A 17,904-nucleotide genomic window follows, 5' to 3' on the forward strand; every position below is an offset into this window, starting at 1 on the left:
TTTACTCCATTTCTAGTATTAGGATTCTATGATAAATGTAGGGTGTGTTATTTATAAATGGTGTGCATGGCTTTTTATAGGTGAATATGGCACAAGCCCCTGCTCCAAGTTGCTCAGAGCCTAAATCAGACAGAAACATAACAGAAAAGGAAAACAAGCCATGATAATATTACAAGAAGATGGAAAACCCTGCTCCCACTTAAGTCGATGTGAGTTTTGCCATTGACTTCAGAGGGTACAGAGTTGGGACACCAATAAGTTCAGATCAGTTATGTTGGACTCTGGTGTTTTGTTGGTTCTTTTCCTGGTTTGCTTTGTTAGTTTATATATATACTATATATATAATCATGTGAGTGGGTAGACAAAACTGTCTGGAATAAAGAAGGATCAGTGGTCCCTGAAAACTGTTTCTTGTTTGCTCCCGAGAAAGCAGGTCCAAAAGGAGAGGTCAGGAGAAAAGAGTAGGTAGAATGAAGGGCACAACAGGGGCAGTAGAAGGAGCCAACAGATGCTATAAGGTCTGGTTGAAAAAATCTGGGGAGAGTAGTTTGAGGAACATAAAGGCATACTTGTTCTGGATATCTAAGACCTTCTCTTGGTGCCTTATAAAGCTATGAGAAGTTTCTGCATTTTAACTTAAGTAAGATTTCAGCACAGTGAAGAGCTGTAATGTTTTATTCATTAGCAGATCCAAGCTCGGATGTTTCATATTTGTGTGCTTGAGATACCTTTTGTATCCCAACATTTCCTCAGTTGTACCTACCTTGACGAGAGAGCACATAAATCAACAGCAGAAATCCCATTGTCATGTCTTCTACATGGAAGCTGGCCTACTTATTAAAGTCAACATAATCTTTCTTCATAGCCTTGTAAACAGTATGGTAGAGGCAAGAAAGAACCCACCAAACACACACACACTGTGTAGAGAATCAATGGCTGGCAATACATGCATGATAAAGCTACCTTCTGACTACTACATGCAGGTAAGTGTTACATTTAGGACCGGGAGGAGCCAGGATACATGGGCAGAAGAATGGGACAAACATATAAATATACCAATAATTGCTTTATGCAACCAGGCAGACCAAAATGGAATAGCAAATAAATCTTTTTCTTGCCCCTTAGTGATAATACTTAACATTGATAGAGGGCTAGTGAGCGTAATAGAGGCTCACAGTCATAGCCTACACAGAGCCAGTTCTTTCCTTTTGTCCCTATTTACAGTACAGTATTCATGCCCTTTGGGTCCCTCTGTCTGAGGAATGGCAGGACCCCAGTTCACTCAATCTACCAGTAACTCCAGCTGAAAGCCAGTGTTCTGATGTGAAGAGAATAGCCCAAGACGCCAATGGTGGGTAAGAGGTACTATGTCTTGTGGAGAAGGGGAGAGCAGGAGTACCTAATGGGAACTTAATAGAGAAACCTTGATCCTATACACAGTTTCTTCTCATCTTGCACAGCATGGCAAAAACAAGATAAGAGAGGAACAAAGTGCAAAGTGAAAGGAGTCCAAATACCAAATGGGCTCAAGTAGGAGTCTTGGCAGTGAGCACAGACTATCTGGGGGCACTCAGTATCCATCCTGGGGCTTCAGTCATTCCCCATCCCCCTAAAGACTGCAAAAGACTGTTGGTGAGTGCCAGCTGCTTCGACTCTCCTTTCTCTCCCTCTCTCTCTTTCAAGGAGTCTAATGAAAAGGTGCTTTAGACTCACAGCTTTTACTTCTGCCTCTTCTATCTCACACTCCCTCAGTCTGATTGTTTTGTTTTCCCAGACAGGAATGCTGCTGGCCTTTTGTTTCCTCAGCACCCCACTGATAACATTGAGACTCATTCTCAAAAGCACAGAGGACTCTTCACTGTGTGTGTCTGTACTGGCTGGGAGTTGGAAAGACACTTGCTATCTACAAGGAATTGCTTGTGTCTGATGATAGAATTACCACTTCATACAGAATTGGAAGGGGTAGCCTGTCTGGCCCTGAAGATAACTCTGACAGAGTCACGGGTCAGAGAGACCTTGGCAAAGCAGTGTACTCATAGCTTCAGTACTGCAAACTACAGTTCCCTTCTTCTCCATCAGCCAGAGTTCTCATACTGTGGGGGTGACCTTACACCCACCTATCATTCTGTAATAGATGGGTTGTATGTGCATGCAACTGCCCCTTTAGCTCATCTGCTGATGGCCTGTGTCTTTGTAGTTCAAAGTTATGTCTGGTATTTCATGATGCTGCTTGCCTCACATTATACATGCTTTAGTCAAATACAAGTGATTGGACTCAGTCAGGGCTTAAATTCAGCCGTAATCATCTGGAGTGGAGCTCCAATAAATATTTTCAAACCTGCAGGAGCTCTAGCACCTCCTGCAGGGCTGAAAGCCTGAGCCCTGGCTTTCCCCATGGTGCAGAAGCCCCAAGCCCTGGGGCGCCTCCCAAAGGGCAGAAGCCCTGAGCCCCTGGCGACTCCCGCAGGGCTGAAGCCCTGAGCCCCAACGCATCCCACAGGGAAGAAGCCCCAAGCCCCAGTGCCCCCCTCAGCAGGGCTAAAGCCCCAAGAACCCCACCCTACAGCTGAAGTCCGGAGCCCTGAATGCGGGTGGGGAGATATGCGGGGCTCCAGGAAATAATTTCTGAGAATTTAAGCCCTGGGCTCAATATAGTGGTGATTGATATAAATTATCTGGCCTAGTTATACTAGATTATCCTTATGGTCTCTTCTGGCCTTAAAATCTACAAATCTGACAACAGGTGACTGTGTATGAACATGACCCTGTAGAGACAGATGTTGAGAACCAAGATGAGGGGAGCAGGAGGGATGTCTGGGAAACCTGTGAGGGAACTAATGGGATTTGGGAAAAATTATTGTTGTTCCTGGACACTGGTCTGATTCCTAGGCATTTTTTCTGGGGGGTGGAGGGGGAAGGAAGGCTGCATAGCATTTATATATGTACTCAGTGTACTAGTTAGGCACATATTTAAATAATTCAGATTCATTAAGCTGCCCATATTTTACTCTTTCCTCAAAATTCGGCCCACAATGTGTTTTGTTGCACTTCTCTGATCTCCCTCCAATTTGTCATCTTTCTGGTAATGAGGTACCCAAAATGGCACACATTATTCCAGGAGCAGTTGCAATGGAGCTAATTAGAGCGAGATTGTGAACTCTCTACTCCAGGATACGACACTCTGTATGCAGCCCAAAATTACATTGACCTGCTTAGTTGCTATGTCACTTTGCAAGGCCATGTCTAATTTGTTGTTCAGTCACCAATACATCTCTTTCAGCCATTCCTACTTTCCAGGTTTCTCCTTCCCATGTGTTACCCTTCCCCAGATGTACTAGCTGCATGTTTTAAAACTCAATTTATTTAAATATTTTCTACCTCTCTTTTATCTTTGTTCCCCCTGTTGTTTTATATTTCTCTAACCTAGTGTTTGCAACTCTTCCATTGTAGTGTCATCTGCAAATTGTATATTCCTTGGGGTTACTGCTCTGTGTGACAAGAGTCCCAAATTCTATTACTCTCTAATTTATATTGTTTATTATTTGCCTTATTGATTTGGCTGTCTCTGTAGTGTCTCTCCATCAACTTTATGGTAGCAGGCATAGATTTACTTAACTGATGAATAACATATGCTATTACTTTGCAATGCTGAATGGCACCCTTGGCTATGGTACCCATTGGGAAATCAGATCCCTGCAGGTGGACCCTTACACCTGCACAAAGACCATCTAAACTCCAGAGGTCTCTGCACCAGCACAGGGGTCTGCTTGCACCCATCTCACTGCAGGGCCGGGGCTGAGGTTCATCCTGGTCTCAAAAAGGACTAATTCTAAAATGACCATTAACCCTCTCCCCTCCTGCCCATAACAATTTAGACCTTCTCTCTTCTATCCTTTAAACAGGGGCTAACAAAAACACGGGGTTTAAAAGGTCACCCACAGGCTGCTAGCAGGGACAAGCCCCGCTGTACGATCAGTGATCGGCCCCTGCCTGGGCCCTGTTCACCTGCCCACCCTCGGCGATGGGGAAAGATGGGGAGGGAAGGGGGGTGTCCAATATTCCCCTGTGCAGAGCCCATGGACAGGCGCTTTCCCCTCCTGCCCGCTCCGCTCTGGGGCTGCCGCTCGCTCAGCCCAGAGGCCCCTCGGGCCGGCCCCGTCTAGGGTGACCAGACAGCAAACGTGAAAAATCGGGACGGGGTCGGAGGTAATAGGAGCCTGTATAAGAAAAAGACCCAATAATCGGGACTGTCCCTATAAAATCGGGACATCTGGTCACCCTAGCCCCGTCACAACTTCTCACTGGGACCCTTCAGGCCGTTTCCTGGCGGAGTCACCGCCCAGCCCGGGGTAGGCGCGCTCCGTGCCGAGTAAAGCACGGCTGGCACCGGAGCGGCTTGGGATTGACGCTGAGCCCAGGCCCGCCGCGGGACAGCGCCAAGCCCCGGGTTTGTCCTTCTTGGCTCGCCGTCGCCAGGCCGGCTCGGCAGCAGTGCAGCCTCTTGGCGGCAGGGAGCGCGGCCACGAGGAAATGGGTGCGGGCTCGTCCTCGCGAGCCCAGCGAAGAAGCGGAGACGGGGACGCGCTCAGGTACCGCGGGGGCAGGGGTCAAAGGCCGCCCGCTCAGGGGGAGGCAGCCAATGACGTCACCCGAGGCCCTGACGGGTGTCGTGGGCGGTCCTCACTGCCTGCCCCTGGCGGGTGGGCCGGGGGACCCTCCCCTCTGCGGGCACCGGGCCGGGCGGCTGTGTGAGGCTCAGTCGGGGCCGGAAGGCGCTGGGCCCTGGGCCCTGGGTCACCCTTGGCCGCTCCCAGAGCCGGGCTGGGCCCGCTGCCTTGGCCACATCCGCCCCGGGCGCTCCGCCCCAAACAGCCCGTGCGACAGGGAAGGTGGAGCCCGGCCGACCCCCGGCCCCGCGGGACCGGGCGGGGTTTGGGGAGAGACCGAACAAGGGCGGAAGGTGCGAGGGCAGGACACGGGGCCGGTGTCTGGTTCGATCGAAGGGACTTTTCGCTTCCAAATGAACGTGTCTCTCATTCAAACAGCGAGGGCTGCGCTGAAAGAAGACACCCTGCTACCTCCCCCCTTCCCGGGATTTATTTGTTGGATGCTCCATCCATACCAGCTTTCCTCTGCCCGGCCCCAGGCAGGATGGGACCATTTTTTTGGAGCCGGAAAACTCCCTCCCCGCCCTAGTAAATTACATTTTCTCCCCTTTCAGGCCCAGTCACAGGGTTGTACCCAAAGTGATGGGAATTAGGTTTGAGACTTGCTGAGACCAAATGTTTTTCTAAATCCAGCTTTGGAAAATTATTTTGGCCCCCTTCCATCACCCATCCAAGGAAACAAGTTTGTGACCTGCTGAGGCTCTTTGTAGAAAGGGGGCTTTGTGCCTTTTTTTTCTTTGCTGCTTTATGATGGAGAAAGAGGCCTGAAAGAGTGTTTAACCTTTTTTTACAATAAAAATAGGGGGTGAGGTGGGGGAAGGCTTTGCTTATTTTTTTTTAACCTCAGAAATGGAAGGCTTAGAATCACAGAATATCAGGGTTGGAAGGGACCTCAAGAGGTCATCTAGTCCAACCCCCTGCTCAAAGCAGGACCAATTCCCAACTAAATCATCCCAGCCAGGGCTTTGTCAAGCCGGGCCTTAAAAACCTCCAAGGAAGGAGACTCCACCACCTCCCTAGGTAATGCATTCCAGTGTTTCACCACCCTCCTAGTGAAATAGTTTTTCCTAATATCCAACCTGGACCTCCCCCACTGCAACTTGAGACCATTGCTCCTTGTTCTGTCATTTGCCACCACTGAGAACAGCTGAGCTCCATCCTCTTTGGAACCCCCCTTCAGGTAGTTGAAGGCTGCTATCAAATCCCCCCTCATTCTTAACTTCTGGAGACTAAACAATCCCAGTTCCCTCAGCCTCTCCTCACAAGTCATGTGCTCCAAACCCCTAATCATTTTTGTTGCCCTCCGTTGGACTCTTTCCAATTTTTCCACATCCTTCTTGTAGTGTGGGGCCCAAAACTGGACACAGTATTCCAGATGAGGCCTCACCAATGTCGAATAAAGGGGAATGATCACGTTCCTCGATCTGCTGGCAATGCCCCTACTTATACAGCCCAAAATGCCGTTAGCCTTCTTGGCAGCAAGAGCACACTGTTGACTCATATCCAGCTTCTCGTCCACTGTGACCCCTAGGTCCTTTTCTGCAGAACTGCTACCTAGCCATTCGGTCCCTAGTCTGTAGCAGTGCATGGGATTCTTCCGTCCTAAGTGCAGGACTCTGCACTTGTCCTTGTTGAACCTCATCAGGTTTTTTTTTGGCCCAATCGTCTAATTTGTCTAGGTCCCTCTGTATCTACCCTCTAGTATATCTACCACGCCTCCTAGTTTAGTGTCATCTGCAAACTTGCTGAGAGTGCAGTCCACACCATCCTCCAGATCATTAATAAAGATATTAAACAAAACCGGCCCCAGGACCGACCCTTGGGGCACTCTGCTTGAAATCGGCTGCCAACTAGACATGGAGCCATTGATCACTACCCGTTGAGCCTGATGATCTAGCCAGCTTTCTATCCACCTTACAGTCCATTCATCCAGCCCATACTTCTTTAACTTGGCGGCAAGAATACTGTGGGAGACCGTATCAAAAGCTTTGCTAAAGTCAAGGAATAACACATCCACTGCTTTCCCCTCATCCACAGAGCCAGTTATCTCATCATAGAAGGCAATTAGGTTAGTCAGGCACGACTTCCCCTTCGTGAATCCATGCTGACTGTTCCTGATCACTTTCCTCTCCTCTAAATGTTTCATAATTGATTCCTTGAGGACCTGCTCCATGATTTTTCCAGGAACTGAGGTGAGGCTGACTGGCTTGTAGTTCCCCGGATCCTCCTTCTTCCCTTTTTTAAAGATGGGCACTACATTAGCCTTTTTCCAGTCATCTGGGACCTCCCCTGATCGCCATGAGTTTTCAAAAATAATGGCTAATGGCTCTGCAATCTCACCCGCCAACTCCTTTAGCACCCTCGGATGCAGTGCATCCGGCCCCATGGACTTGTGCACGTCCAGTTTTTCTAAATAGTCCCGAACCACTTCTTTCTCCACAGAGGGTTGGTCACCTTCTCCCCATGCTGTACTGCCCAGTGCAGCAATCTGGGAGCTGACCTTGTTCGTGAAAACAGAGGCAAAAAAATCATTGAGTACATTAGCTTTTTCCACATCCTCGGTCACTAGGTTGCCTCCCTCATTCAGTAAGGGGCCCACACTTTCCTTGATTTTCTTCTTGTTGCTAACATACCTGAAGAAACCCTTCTTGTTACTCTTAACATCTCTTGCTAACTGCAACTCCAAGTGTGATTTGGCCTTCCTGATTTCACTCCTGCATGCCTGAGCAATATTTTTATACTAAGGCTTGATCTACATGTAAAATTTAGATTGACCTAGGTACTTCTAGGTACAGAAAGGAGTAACAAAAATTACCAGGGTTATGGAACAACTTCCATAGGAGAAGAGATTTAAAAAAGACTGGGGCTATTCAGTTTAGGAAAGAGATGACTAAGAGAGGGGATAAGATAGAGGTCTATAAAGTCCTAAATGGTGTGAAGAGAGAGAATAAGGAAGTGTTATTTATCCCTTCACATACCACAAGAACCAGGGGTCTCCCGATGGAATTAACAGGCAGCAGGTTTAAAACAAACATAAGGAAGTACTTCTTCACACAGCACTGTCAACCCATGGAACTCATTGCCAGGGGATGTTGTGAAGGCCAAAAGTGTAACTGGATTAGATCCACCAGTGACTATTAGCCAATGGTCAGGTATGTAACCCTATGCTCCAGTTGTCCCTAAACTTCTGACTGCCAGAAAGTGGGACTGGACAACAGGGGATGGATCACTCAATAATTGCTCTGTTCTTTTTATTCCCTCTGAAGCATCTGGCACTGGCAAGTGTCAGAAGATAGGATGCTGGGCTAGATGGACCAATGGTTTGGCCCAGTGTGGATGTCTTATGTCCCTCAAAGGTGTGAAAAATTCACACCCCCGAGAGATGTTGTTAAGACAGCCTAAGTTCTGGTGTGGACACCACTAGGTTGCTGGAAGAAATCTTCTGTCGACCTAATTGCTGCCTCTCGAGGGGGCAAATTTACTACAACAATGGAAGAACTCCTTTTGTCGCTATAGCAGGTGTTTACACTACTGCAGCACTTGTTTTGCCACTGCAGCGCTTGTAGTGCAGACATATCTTCAGGTACATTACGGGCATGTCTAAACTTACAGCACTGCAGTGGCACAGCTGGCAGTACATGTAGTGAAGATGCTCTATACCAACAGGAGAGAGCTCTCCCGTTAGCCTTCTTGGCAACAAGGGCACACTTCTGACTCATATCCAGCTTCTCATCCACTGTAATCCCCAGGTCCTTTTCTGCAGAACTGCTGCTTAGCCAGTCAGTCCCCAGCCTGTAGCGGTGCATGGGATTTTTGCATCCTAAGTGCAGGACTCTGCACTTATCCTTGTTGAAACTCATCAGATTTCTTTTGGCCCAATCCTTCAATTTGTCTAAGTCACTCTGGACCCTATCCCTACCTTCCAGCATCTCTACCTCTCCTCCCATCTTAGTGTCATCTACGAACTTGCTGAGGGTGCAATCCATCCTATTATCCAGATCAGAGGTGGGCAAACTACAGCCCATAGGACCATCCTGCCTGGCCCCTGAGCTCCCAGCCGAGGAGGCTAACCCCCAGCCCCTCCCCTGCTGTCCCCCCTCCCATGCAGCCTCAGCTTGCCGCGCCGCCAGGGCTGTGGGCGAGGCTGCAAGATCCTGCCAGGCAGCGCAGCGGCATGGCTGGCTGCAGCTGGGGGCGCATCCGCCAGTCCTGGTAAGAGGCCAGGGAGCAGGGCGATTGAATAAGGGGCAGTGGGTCCTGGGGGGCAGTCAGGGAGCAGGGGGCGGTTGGATGGGGTGGAGGTTCTGAGGGCGGTGGTGAGGGGATGGGGATCGCAGGGGTTGGATAGGCGTGGGAGTCCCGGGGGCCTGTTAGGGGACGGAGGTGTGGATAGGGGTTGGGGCAGTCAGGGGACAGGGAGATGGGGGGGTTGAATAGGGCCGGAGGGTCCCAGGATAGGGTGGTTGGGGACAAGGAGCAGGGGGGGTTGGATGGGGCGGAGGTTCTGAGGGGGCAGTCAGGGGGTGGGAAGTGGGAGGGGGAGGATAGGGGGCAGGGGCCAGGCTGTTTGGGGAGGCACAGCCTTCCTTACTCGGCCCTGCATACAGTTTCGAAACCCCGATGTGGCCCTCGGGCCAAAAAGTTTGCCTACCTCTGATCCAGATAATTAATAAAGATGTGGAACAAAACTGGCCCCAGGACCGACCCCTGGGGCACTCCACTTGATATTGGCTGCCAACTAGACATCGAGCCGTTGATCACTACCCGTTGATACTGACAATCTCGACAGCTTTCTATCCACCTTACAGTCCATTCATCCAATCCATACCTTTTTAAATAGGCGCTAACAAAAACAAAAACCCAATGTTGAAAACAGTGATTAAAACGCCCTTTCTCTCTCAATTACTGCAGCTTTCACTGTTTTAACTGTTGTAATGTCATGTTGTCATGTTTCACTAGTTCTCCAGTTGTCAACTGTATCATGATGGACAGGACCTGAATTGCTAATGTAAAAGAACCCTTTTCATAACAAAACATTTCCAGGCCCCTGTACATATCATTAAGAGGCAAAAAATGAGCACAAGTTGAATCTTTTTTTCCTTTGTAGGTAATCTTTAAATTCCCTTGGCAGTTTCAATTGGAATAGGATTCTCTTCTGCTTCCTGTTCTAAATAATTGCATGATATTGGTTTGCACTGTTAAAGAACTGCTGTTTTCCACTCCAGAGACACATAGTGGTCATTGGGAGAGTTGTACAAATAACTGACTTTTCAGTTCATTGGCCGTTCCAAAAAATCGTGGGGAGAGGGAATTGTTGTGGGTTGACCCAAAACAAAAACAAAAAAATCTAATTTTTAGTGAACCAAAAAGTTGGGAAAAAATGTCATTTTGGGTCAAACAAAATGTTTTGTTTTCAATATTTTTTATTTTTTATAAAATTGAAGTAAATTTAGAAACAAAATGTTGTTTTGAATTGAAACATCAAAATGTTTCATTTCAAAAATGTCAAAACAATGTTTTGATCTTTTGTGGATTTGGCGGGGTGGGGGGAGGATTTCAACCAAAACAATTTGACACAAATTCATTAGCTATTTCAAAGAATCATAGAAGTTTAGGATTGGAAGGGACCTCAGGAGATCATCTAGTCCAACCCCCTGCTCAAAGCAAGACCAACCCCAACTAAATCATCCCAGCCAGGGCTTTGTCAAGCCGGGCCTTAAAAACCTCTAAGAATGGAGATTCCACCACCTCCCTAGATTTCCATCAAGCTGAATCTACAATTTTCAGCAAAAAAAAGTTTCACATGAAAAATTTCATCTGGCTATAGTCATGGTTCAAGTTAATCCCGTGTATGGCTTACCTACTTCACGGGGGTAAGGGGAAGACAGTAAAGTGTAATAAATGTTTGTAAAATTGTTTGAGATCCTCATAACAAGGGACCTGCAATGTGGCAAGGAGTTTATTATTAATAAAGGAGGAATCTTCCTTTCCTGTCTCAAGTTGTTTGATTTAGTTGTACGCCTAACTCATTCTTTTTCCTATTTTCTTCCCTAGGAGCTCCTGGCTGTTATACTTGGCTCCTAAGAGAAGATGGAAGAGATCCTGGCTGATCTGTGTGGTACCAGTCCTGAAGACCCGCTTCCTGTGTGGGTCCATGGTAGTGTTGGTCACTGCTTTAACCAGCTGATTTTGAATGTTGTCCCTCACGTGATCCTTGCATTAGTAAGCGCTTGCTACCTCGGCACTCCAAGGTACAGTAGCCATCTGTGTCTCCTCTTCATTGTAATGAAGAATGTGGGAAAAGGCTCCTGAATGGTGGAAATCATTTCTCTCTGTGCTATGTGGCAGCTGCCTGCAGGAAACATTCACAGTCTTGTGTTTACTCCCTTTTGGGAGTCGTGCTGGAGCATATGCAGAGAGAAAAGCACTATTAGGTCCTGTTTAGTCCAGGGGTCTCAAACACGTGGCCCGCAGGCCGAGTTAGTCCTGCAGCCCACCATAGGCGCTGACTTCGCAGGCAGCCAGGCTCCCCTCTTCCCCCCGCACCAGTGCTCCGCGTCCCCGCTCCTCCGCCTACCTCCCAGCGCTTCCCACCGCCAGGAGGGAGTGGGGAGGAGTGGGGAAGCTGTGTGCTCAGGGGAGGCGGCAGAGAAGAGGTGGGGATTTGGGGAAGGGGTTGGAATAGGGGCGGGGGGGGGCAGAGTTGGGGCGGGGACTTTGGGGAAGGGGTGAGAAGAGGCGGGGTACGGGGCGGGGCCACGTGTTTGAGACCCCTGTGATAGACTGTTAGTTAGGGGCGCCGGGCACTATCCCCCATCTCCAGGGGTCTCTCTGTTAGGGGTGCTGAGCACCCAGAGGTTACCCCCTCCCCCATTGCCCAGGGCTCTCTCCACTGGGATACTGGACAGTGTCTGTGACCAACTGGAAATTTTCTGTAACATTTTTATAATTCCAAGGTGACCCTCAGTTTTCCTCTCAACTTTGCACTGTGACCGGGGGTGTGTGGAAAGGGTTACACAGTGCAGGAGAGAGTCGGTGCCTATGGCGGGCCGCAGGAAATGGCCCGCGGGCCGCGTGTTTGAGACCCCTGGTTACTGACCACATAAGGAATAGTTACAGGTGTTAATATTTTATTAAAACCCCGCTTCGCATTACAGTTTTTAAAAAGTTAATACATTGACTTTTAATAGCATACTATTTTACTCTTCATTTTTTTCATTTTTGACTATACTTTTGTATTGTTGTATGAAAAGGTTTCAGCGATGTGGGCCTCAGGCCAATGTACTAGTCCTCATGGGGCCCTCGTGGTGATTTGAGTTTGAGATCCCTGGTTTAGTCCATCCCTATCCCCCAGGACCAGTGTAGAATCTAGCCTATAGTTTATTCCCCAGGGTTTTGTCCAGCTCAGTTTCAGATATTCCAACCAATGGAGACTCCACCGTTTCCCTTGGGGAGATGATGCCCAACCCTAATTGTCCCTATATTTCCTGATATTCAGCTGACATATTCCCTTTTGAAAAAGTTATATTTATCCTGTGTTTATGTTTTATTACATTATGCACCATAGCTAAACCAGTTGTACTTCTTTTCTCCTTCCTCCTAGTAGTTATACCTTAGGTACCACCCTAAACAATTCCTCATGCTCCTTTCATAATTGTAGGTGGTTATCATGTCCCTCCTGAATCATTTCTTAGCCAAGCACATATATTCTCTGTAACTCACTCCCTCCAGCCCCTTATGGTGGTATTATTTTTTAAAACAAGAAAAGTCCTACATGCTGCTGGGTTCTAAATTAACTGTAACCTCTCAAGAAAGACCTGTTCATCATCGTGGACAGCTCAGTGAAAACATCTGCTCAATTTGCAGTGACAGATAGTTAAACAAACACATTCTTAGTTCTGTATAAGGGATTGAGTAGAGAAAAATATTATAATGCCATTACACTAATCAGTTTCCTCACCTGGAAGTACTGTATATAGCTGGGGTCGCTATATCTCAAAAAAGATTTAGTAGAAATAGAGGGAGTTCAGAGACTAGTGATCAGAATGATTAGAGACCTAAAAAACCTTCTGTATGAAAAGAGATTGAAATTATTTAGGTTAGAGAGGATATAAATACAAGGTGGCATTGAGAGAATATACAAAGTAACAAATGGTGTACAGAAATTATATTAGGGTTTCCTAATTACTCATTCTCATAATTCACAAACAAGAGAATGGTCAATGAAATTGAAAGGCCAAATATATATTACCGATAAGGAAATTGTTATGCATTGGGTAATTAGCCAGTGGAACTCTTTGCCACAAGACATCACTGAGGTCAAAAGTTTAGGGGGAATCAAAAAAGAATCAGACATTCGTGAAGAATGTGAACATCCAGAGTTATATTAGAGAGGATAAAAATATATTTTTAGCAGGGATTTAAACCGTCCTGGTTCAGGACCTAATTCAACCACCAAGTATCACAGGTTAGGAAGAAATTTCCTCATGGGAAGGTTATTCCATAATTGTCAACTGTGGGGTTTCTTGCATCTTTCTTTGAGGTATGTGCTATTGGCCACTGTCAGAGACAAGATACCAGAGTATATTGACACATGATCTGATCGAGTGTGGCAATTTTTATCTTCCTAAAAAGCTCTGAATGGGACATACAGCCTGTCATCCTCTATATGAGTGAGAACTAGGGGTGACTGGGTAGTGGTGGGAAGAGAAGAGGGAGGAAGGGGAGGAGTGAGTCACAGGTGATGGAATGGTAGCTGGCTCCACTCTGAAGCTTTCACCAGTTTTCTCTCCACTAGATCTCCTGTCCCAGGGGCTTCCCACAGACCTGGCTGGAAATGCAGAATTGCTGCCTCCTTCGTACTCACTGGCCTCCCCATCCTTGATATAATCTCAGCAGCCATCACTCAGCAGGAGTTGGGTACCTTGTATCTGGTAGTGCTGGCAAGTGGCATTGCCCTGCTGGCATGGCTCACTCATAGCCTGGCACTCCTCACGCTTTACAGGTCCACGTACGGCTCCTCCCGTGGCCCTGCAGCCATGGTGCTCCTAGCCCTCTTCCCTGTCCCTGCCCTTATCATCACACTGGTATGGTACTGCCAGAATGGGGTGGCCTGGCCCCACCTCCATGCTGCTCACATCTTCAGACTCTCCATCCTCTGCCTGCAGTTGGCCTCTCTACTTATCTACGTGATTGGGTATATTACTCCTGTTGCCAGCAGGCAAGTTTTTTGCTCCATCAATGACTCCTGGCAGCGTGAACCTCTCATCACAGAGTCAGGGATCCCAGCGCCTAACTGGCAGGGAGTGGCAGAGGATGGTGAAAGCTGGCTCTCGCGCTTCTCTTATGCTTGGATGAACCCTCTTATGAAACGTGGCTATCAGTGGATGCTGAATCGGCCACAGGACGTCTATCTACTACCTCGACGGCTCCAGGCTACCAGGGTCCATGACCATTTCTACTCCTGCTGGCAGGAAAAGGCAGCTCTCAGCCAAGAGGAGGAAGACACAATGTCTTCCACTAGCCCAATTGTCACCAAAAGTGATGGGAATGGAGATGCCTCCCCATCTTCAGGGAGCCCCTGTGATGCCCAGAAGGCTGTGCAACTCCTCTCAGTGCTGCATGCAGCCTTTGGGCTCCGCTACTACTCCCTAGGGCTCCTCAAACTGGCTGGCAGCCTGTTGGGCTTCTCAGGTCCCCTGCTCCTGAACCTGCTGGTTAGCTTCATGGAGTCGCACCAGGAGCCTCTGAGCCATGGGGTCCTGTATGCCCTCGGCCTCTTTGCTGGCTCCTTCCTGGGTGCTCTTTTGCGGAACCAGTTCAGCTATGAGGTGAACAAGGTGATGCTGACGGTGCGTGCGGCAGTCATCTCTGCCATATATCGCAAGGCCCTGCGGGTTAGTGGCAGCAGTCTGGCTGGCTTCACCATGGGCGAGATTGTCAACTTCATGAGCACAGACACCGATCGGCTGGTCAACTTCTGCGTCAGCTTCCATGAGGTGTGGAGTCTCCCTTTCCAGTTTGCCATCACCCTCTACCTCCTCTACCAGCAGGTGGGGGTGGCCTTCCTGGGAGGCCTGGCCCTGGCCCTGCTGCTTGTGCCTGTCAACAAGGTCATAGCAAACCGTATCATGGAGAACAACAAGGAGATGCTGAAGCACAAAGACACACGAGTTAAGGTGAGGCAGCCTTTGGGTTCATTGCTGCATTTTCTTCCTGATCATTCTTAGAACTTTGGCTATGTATTGTGGAACCCATTTAATGAGCTGGGACCTTGAAAATCCTGATGGGAGTGCAGAAAGGTGAGATACCTGAGGGGTGCAGTGCAAAGCAATGTCATTGTGATGCCACCTAGAGGGAAGTTGTTCTATAATATCATTCAGAGGTGTTCCATTGCTGCCCTGGTATGTCCAGTCTCTCCAATAGATCCCTGTTCTGTGAGTAGCAGTTACTGTGAAATTTATGGTCTGTTCCCTTGAGACACTCCCGTCACATCTTCCCGCTGATGCCTTTTAATCCTGGGACCCCTGCCCACTGCTGGTTCGAAGTGCATGCATCCACCTTTGTATGGTGGTTTTGTGTCTTTCTGATTTGGCACGCTCAGAGTCGGTGTCATCCACTTTCTCGCTTCTGCCATGTGAGCATCTCCAGCACTGTCTCTTCCCTCTTGGGATTACTATCAAAGTGTCCTGGGCTCCAGTGTGATAGGATTTTATGGTAATGTTTTAACTTAGCATCTACAATGGTGACAGAGCTCTCTCCAGCCCCTCCAATCCTTTTTGCAATTCTCAACCCATATTTTGGAAGCATAGAAATTTAAGTCTCACTCCCATATGCATGGCAAATCTGTAGGATTTTGCAATATGTTCCTGAAGGAAGTTATATCTAATTGTATATTTTCCCCAGTATGCATGGTGGTCTTCTCTAGATAAGTCAGGACTGTTCTGCGGATGAATCTGTGGGAAGCCAGTTGTTTTGCTCAGACATTAAATACTGAGTGTTTAGTTTTTTACTGAACACCACAGAGCTCAAACAGGAGGGCGTAGCATCAGGGAAGAGGGGTCAGAACTTCTGACTGCTGCCACTGTCACATGTAGACATATCCCAGTCCTGGCCCCTTGTTTTTCCATCATTTGTCCCCTCTCTGTCAGATCTGTGTGGCTAGCGTCTAGTCTGATATGGCTCTGAGACTCTTCTGTTCTGCTTGCCTCTCTGCCCACAGCTAATGACAGAGTTCCTGTGTGGCATGCGAGTGATCAAGTTTTACACCTGGGAGCGGCACTTTGGTGCCCGGATAAATGCCTGCCGAGCCAAGGAGCTGCAGAAGCTGCGAACCATCAAGTACCTGGATGCTGTGTGCGTGTACCTGTGGGCAGCACTGCCAGTAGTCGTCTCCATTGTCATCTTCATCACCTATGTCCTGCTGGGGCACCAACTCACTGCCACCAAGGTGAATGACAAGGGAGACCTGTGCAACCCCATTGCTCTGATGTGTGAGTTGGGAAGAGAGTTTTCAGAACCATCCTAAGCAGAATGACAGTGGGGCACCTCTCCCGCACGAGGTTGCATTCCTCTGGAATCTCCTCAGGGGACAGAGCTCAGCCCATCATGCTGAGTGCAGCTGTAGCCATCCTGAGAATAGAGCTCAGTACCCTTCTGTGAGCCATGACTTTCCCACAGATGCAAGGACATCTGTCCATTCTGTCTTCCCCCTCCCCATGATGGTCTCTAATCTGTGAAACTCTTCTGTGGGGGGGGGGGGTGCCAAAGGGTCACTACCCCCCAATTCTTTATTGTCTCCCTCTCTGGCACAGGTATTTACAGCCTTGGCGCTTGTTGGGATGCTGATTCTTCCCCTCAATAACTTCCCTTGGGTGTTGAATGGAATCTTGGATGCCAAAGTGTCCCTGGATCGCATCCAGCGTTTCCTTGAGCTCTCTGACCAGGACCTGCATGCTTATTACACCACTGGTATGGAGACAGGCGATGGGACACAAGCAGGAATGGATGCTGTAGGCTTTTGGGTGGAATTTCCATGTGTGGGGTGGGAAGAGAACGGAGAAGTCTGAACACAGAAGGTGCTTGAGGTGCACAGGGCACAAGTCTATAGGAAACGGGCTCACTGGCCCTAGTGCAGCTAGGTGACTGCTCCACCTCCTCTGAACTCCCTAGGGTGCTGAGCAGTGAGCTGTGCTCCATTCAGTCAGTCTGAGGTGAGCGCACACCGTGGACCTGTGGAAATGTCCCCAGTAGAGGACAGGGCAATAGCATTACTCTCCACCAGCACCAAACAGACTATGCCTATGCCTGTTGATTCCTGCCTTTGTATATTCCCAAAGCAAAGGATGCTTGCTCATTTCTCCAAAATCTCCCTTGACCCTGAAGCCATCAGCCCTGTTGGCTTCGGTTGGCAGACTGGATGGAACCTCTGCACTCCCCTCTACCATATTTCCCTTCTTCCCCCCATCCCTGTTGCCAGCTCCCTGCTGTTCCTTCCACCTTCAGACATAGGGAGTCCAGTTTGTTCTTGGAATGACTCCATGGGAGTCTCTGGGTCTCCACTTGTTTCCTACAGGGATTCAGAGACAGGTGGAAGAGAGAAAGAAGGAAGGATTTTAAGGTGAGGTTACAACAGGGAAGTGTCTCAGTGTCACACAGTGGCCTTGTACAGCTGGGGTGTGTGTGTCAGAGCTGTGTCTTATTCTTGTCTACTGTGTTTGGGAGTGGAGCTGATGGTGCTACCAGCATCTGAGATTGTCTGGGCCGTCTTCTCTCGGAAACATACTGCAGGAGAGGCTGAGCCCAGCTTAGTATCTCCACTGCACTTTCTGACCCTTGAGGCTTAATGCGGTGGCTGTGCTGCTTTTCTTTTGCCAGATGGCCCCACAGACCCATCCTCTGCACTGGAAATGCATCACTCCACCTTCTCCTGGTCACCGGCCAGGGAGGAGAGCACCAGGCAGCACCTGTCTGGAGGGACTCTGCAGATCTTCATTCAGGACCTGGCAGTGGCAAAGGTGAGTGGGGGGTGCAGGGAATAAGGAAGAGGGAGCAATCACCAGAAGGGCCAAGTGTTAATGCAAGAAATCTGCTGCTGCTTGTTTCCCTCTGCAGGGGGCGCTGGTGGGAGTTGTTGGGAAGGTTGGCTGTGGGAAGAGCTCTCTGCTTGCAGCAATCACTGGAGAACTCAACAGGTAAATAGCCAAAAGACACCTCTCTCCCCTTGTCCCACCTCCCA

The 17,904-nt window shown here is 48.7% G+C and overlaps 1 protein-coding gene across 5 annotated transcripts in view; it reads left to right on the forward strand.

Annotated features, from left to right (window-relative positions):
* Window positions 1–1,498: 1,498 nt before the first annotated feature.
* The window catches only part of ABCC10 (ATP binding cassette subfamily C member 10), a 28,896-nt gene continuing 12,490 nt past the window's right edge, over window positions 1,499–17,904 (forward strand). The window contains exons 1-7 of one of the 5 annotated variants that reach the window (XM_065589223.1): window positions 1,499–1,632; window positions 10,722–10,918; window positions 13,465–14,845; window positions 15,889–16,116; window positions 16,481–16,637; window positions 17,544–17,683; window positions 17,781–17,860. In XM_065589223.1, coding sequence (XP_065445295.1) covers window positions 10,758–10,918; window positions 13,465–14,845; window positions 15,889–16,116; window positions 16,481–16,637; window positions 17,544–17,683; window positions 17,781–17,860 — 2,147 coding nt within the window. In that variant the 5' untranslated portion in view covers window positions 1,499–1,632; window positions 10,722–10,757. The other 4 variants (XM_005296281.5, XM_065589222.1, XM_042848440.2 and 1 more) reach the window with 4 other exon arrangements.

This window comes from Chrysemys picta, chromosome 3, assembly GCF_011386835.1.
Source record: "Chrysemys picta bellii isolate R12L10 chromosome 3, ASM1138683v2, whole genome shotgun sequence".
Lineage (NCBI taxonomy): Eukaryota > Metazoa > Chordata > Testudines > Emydidae > Chrysemys > Chrysemys picta.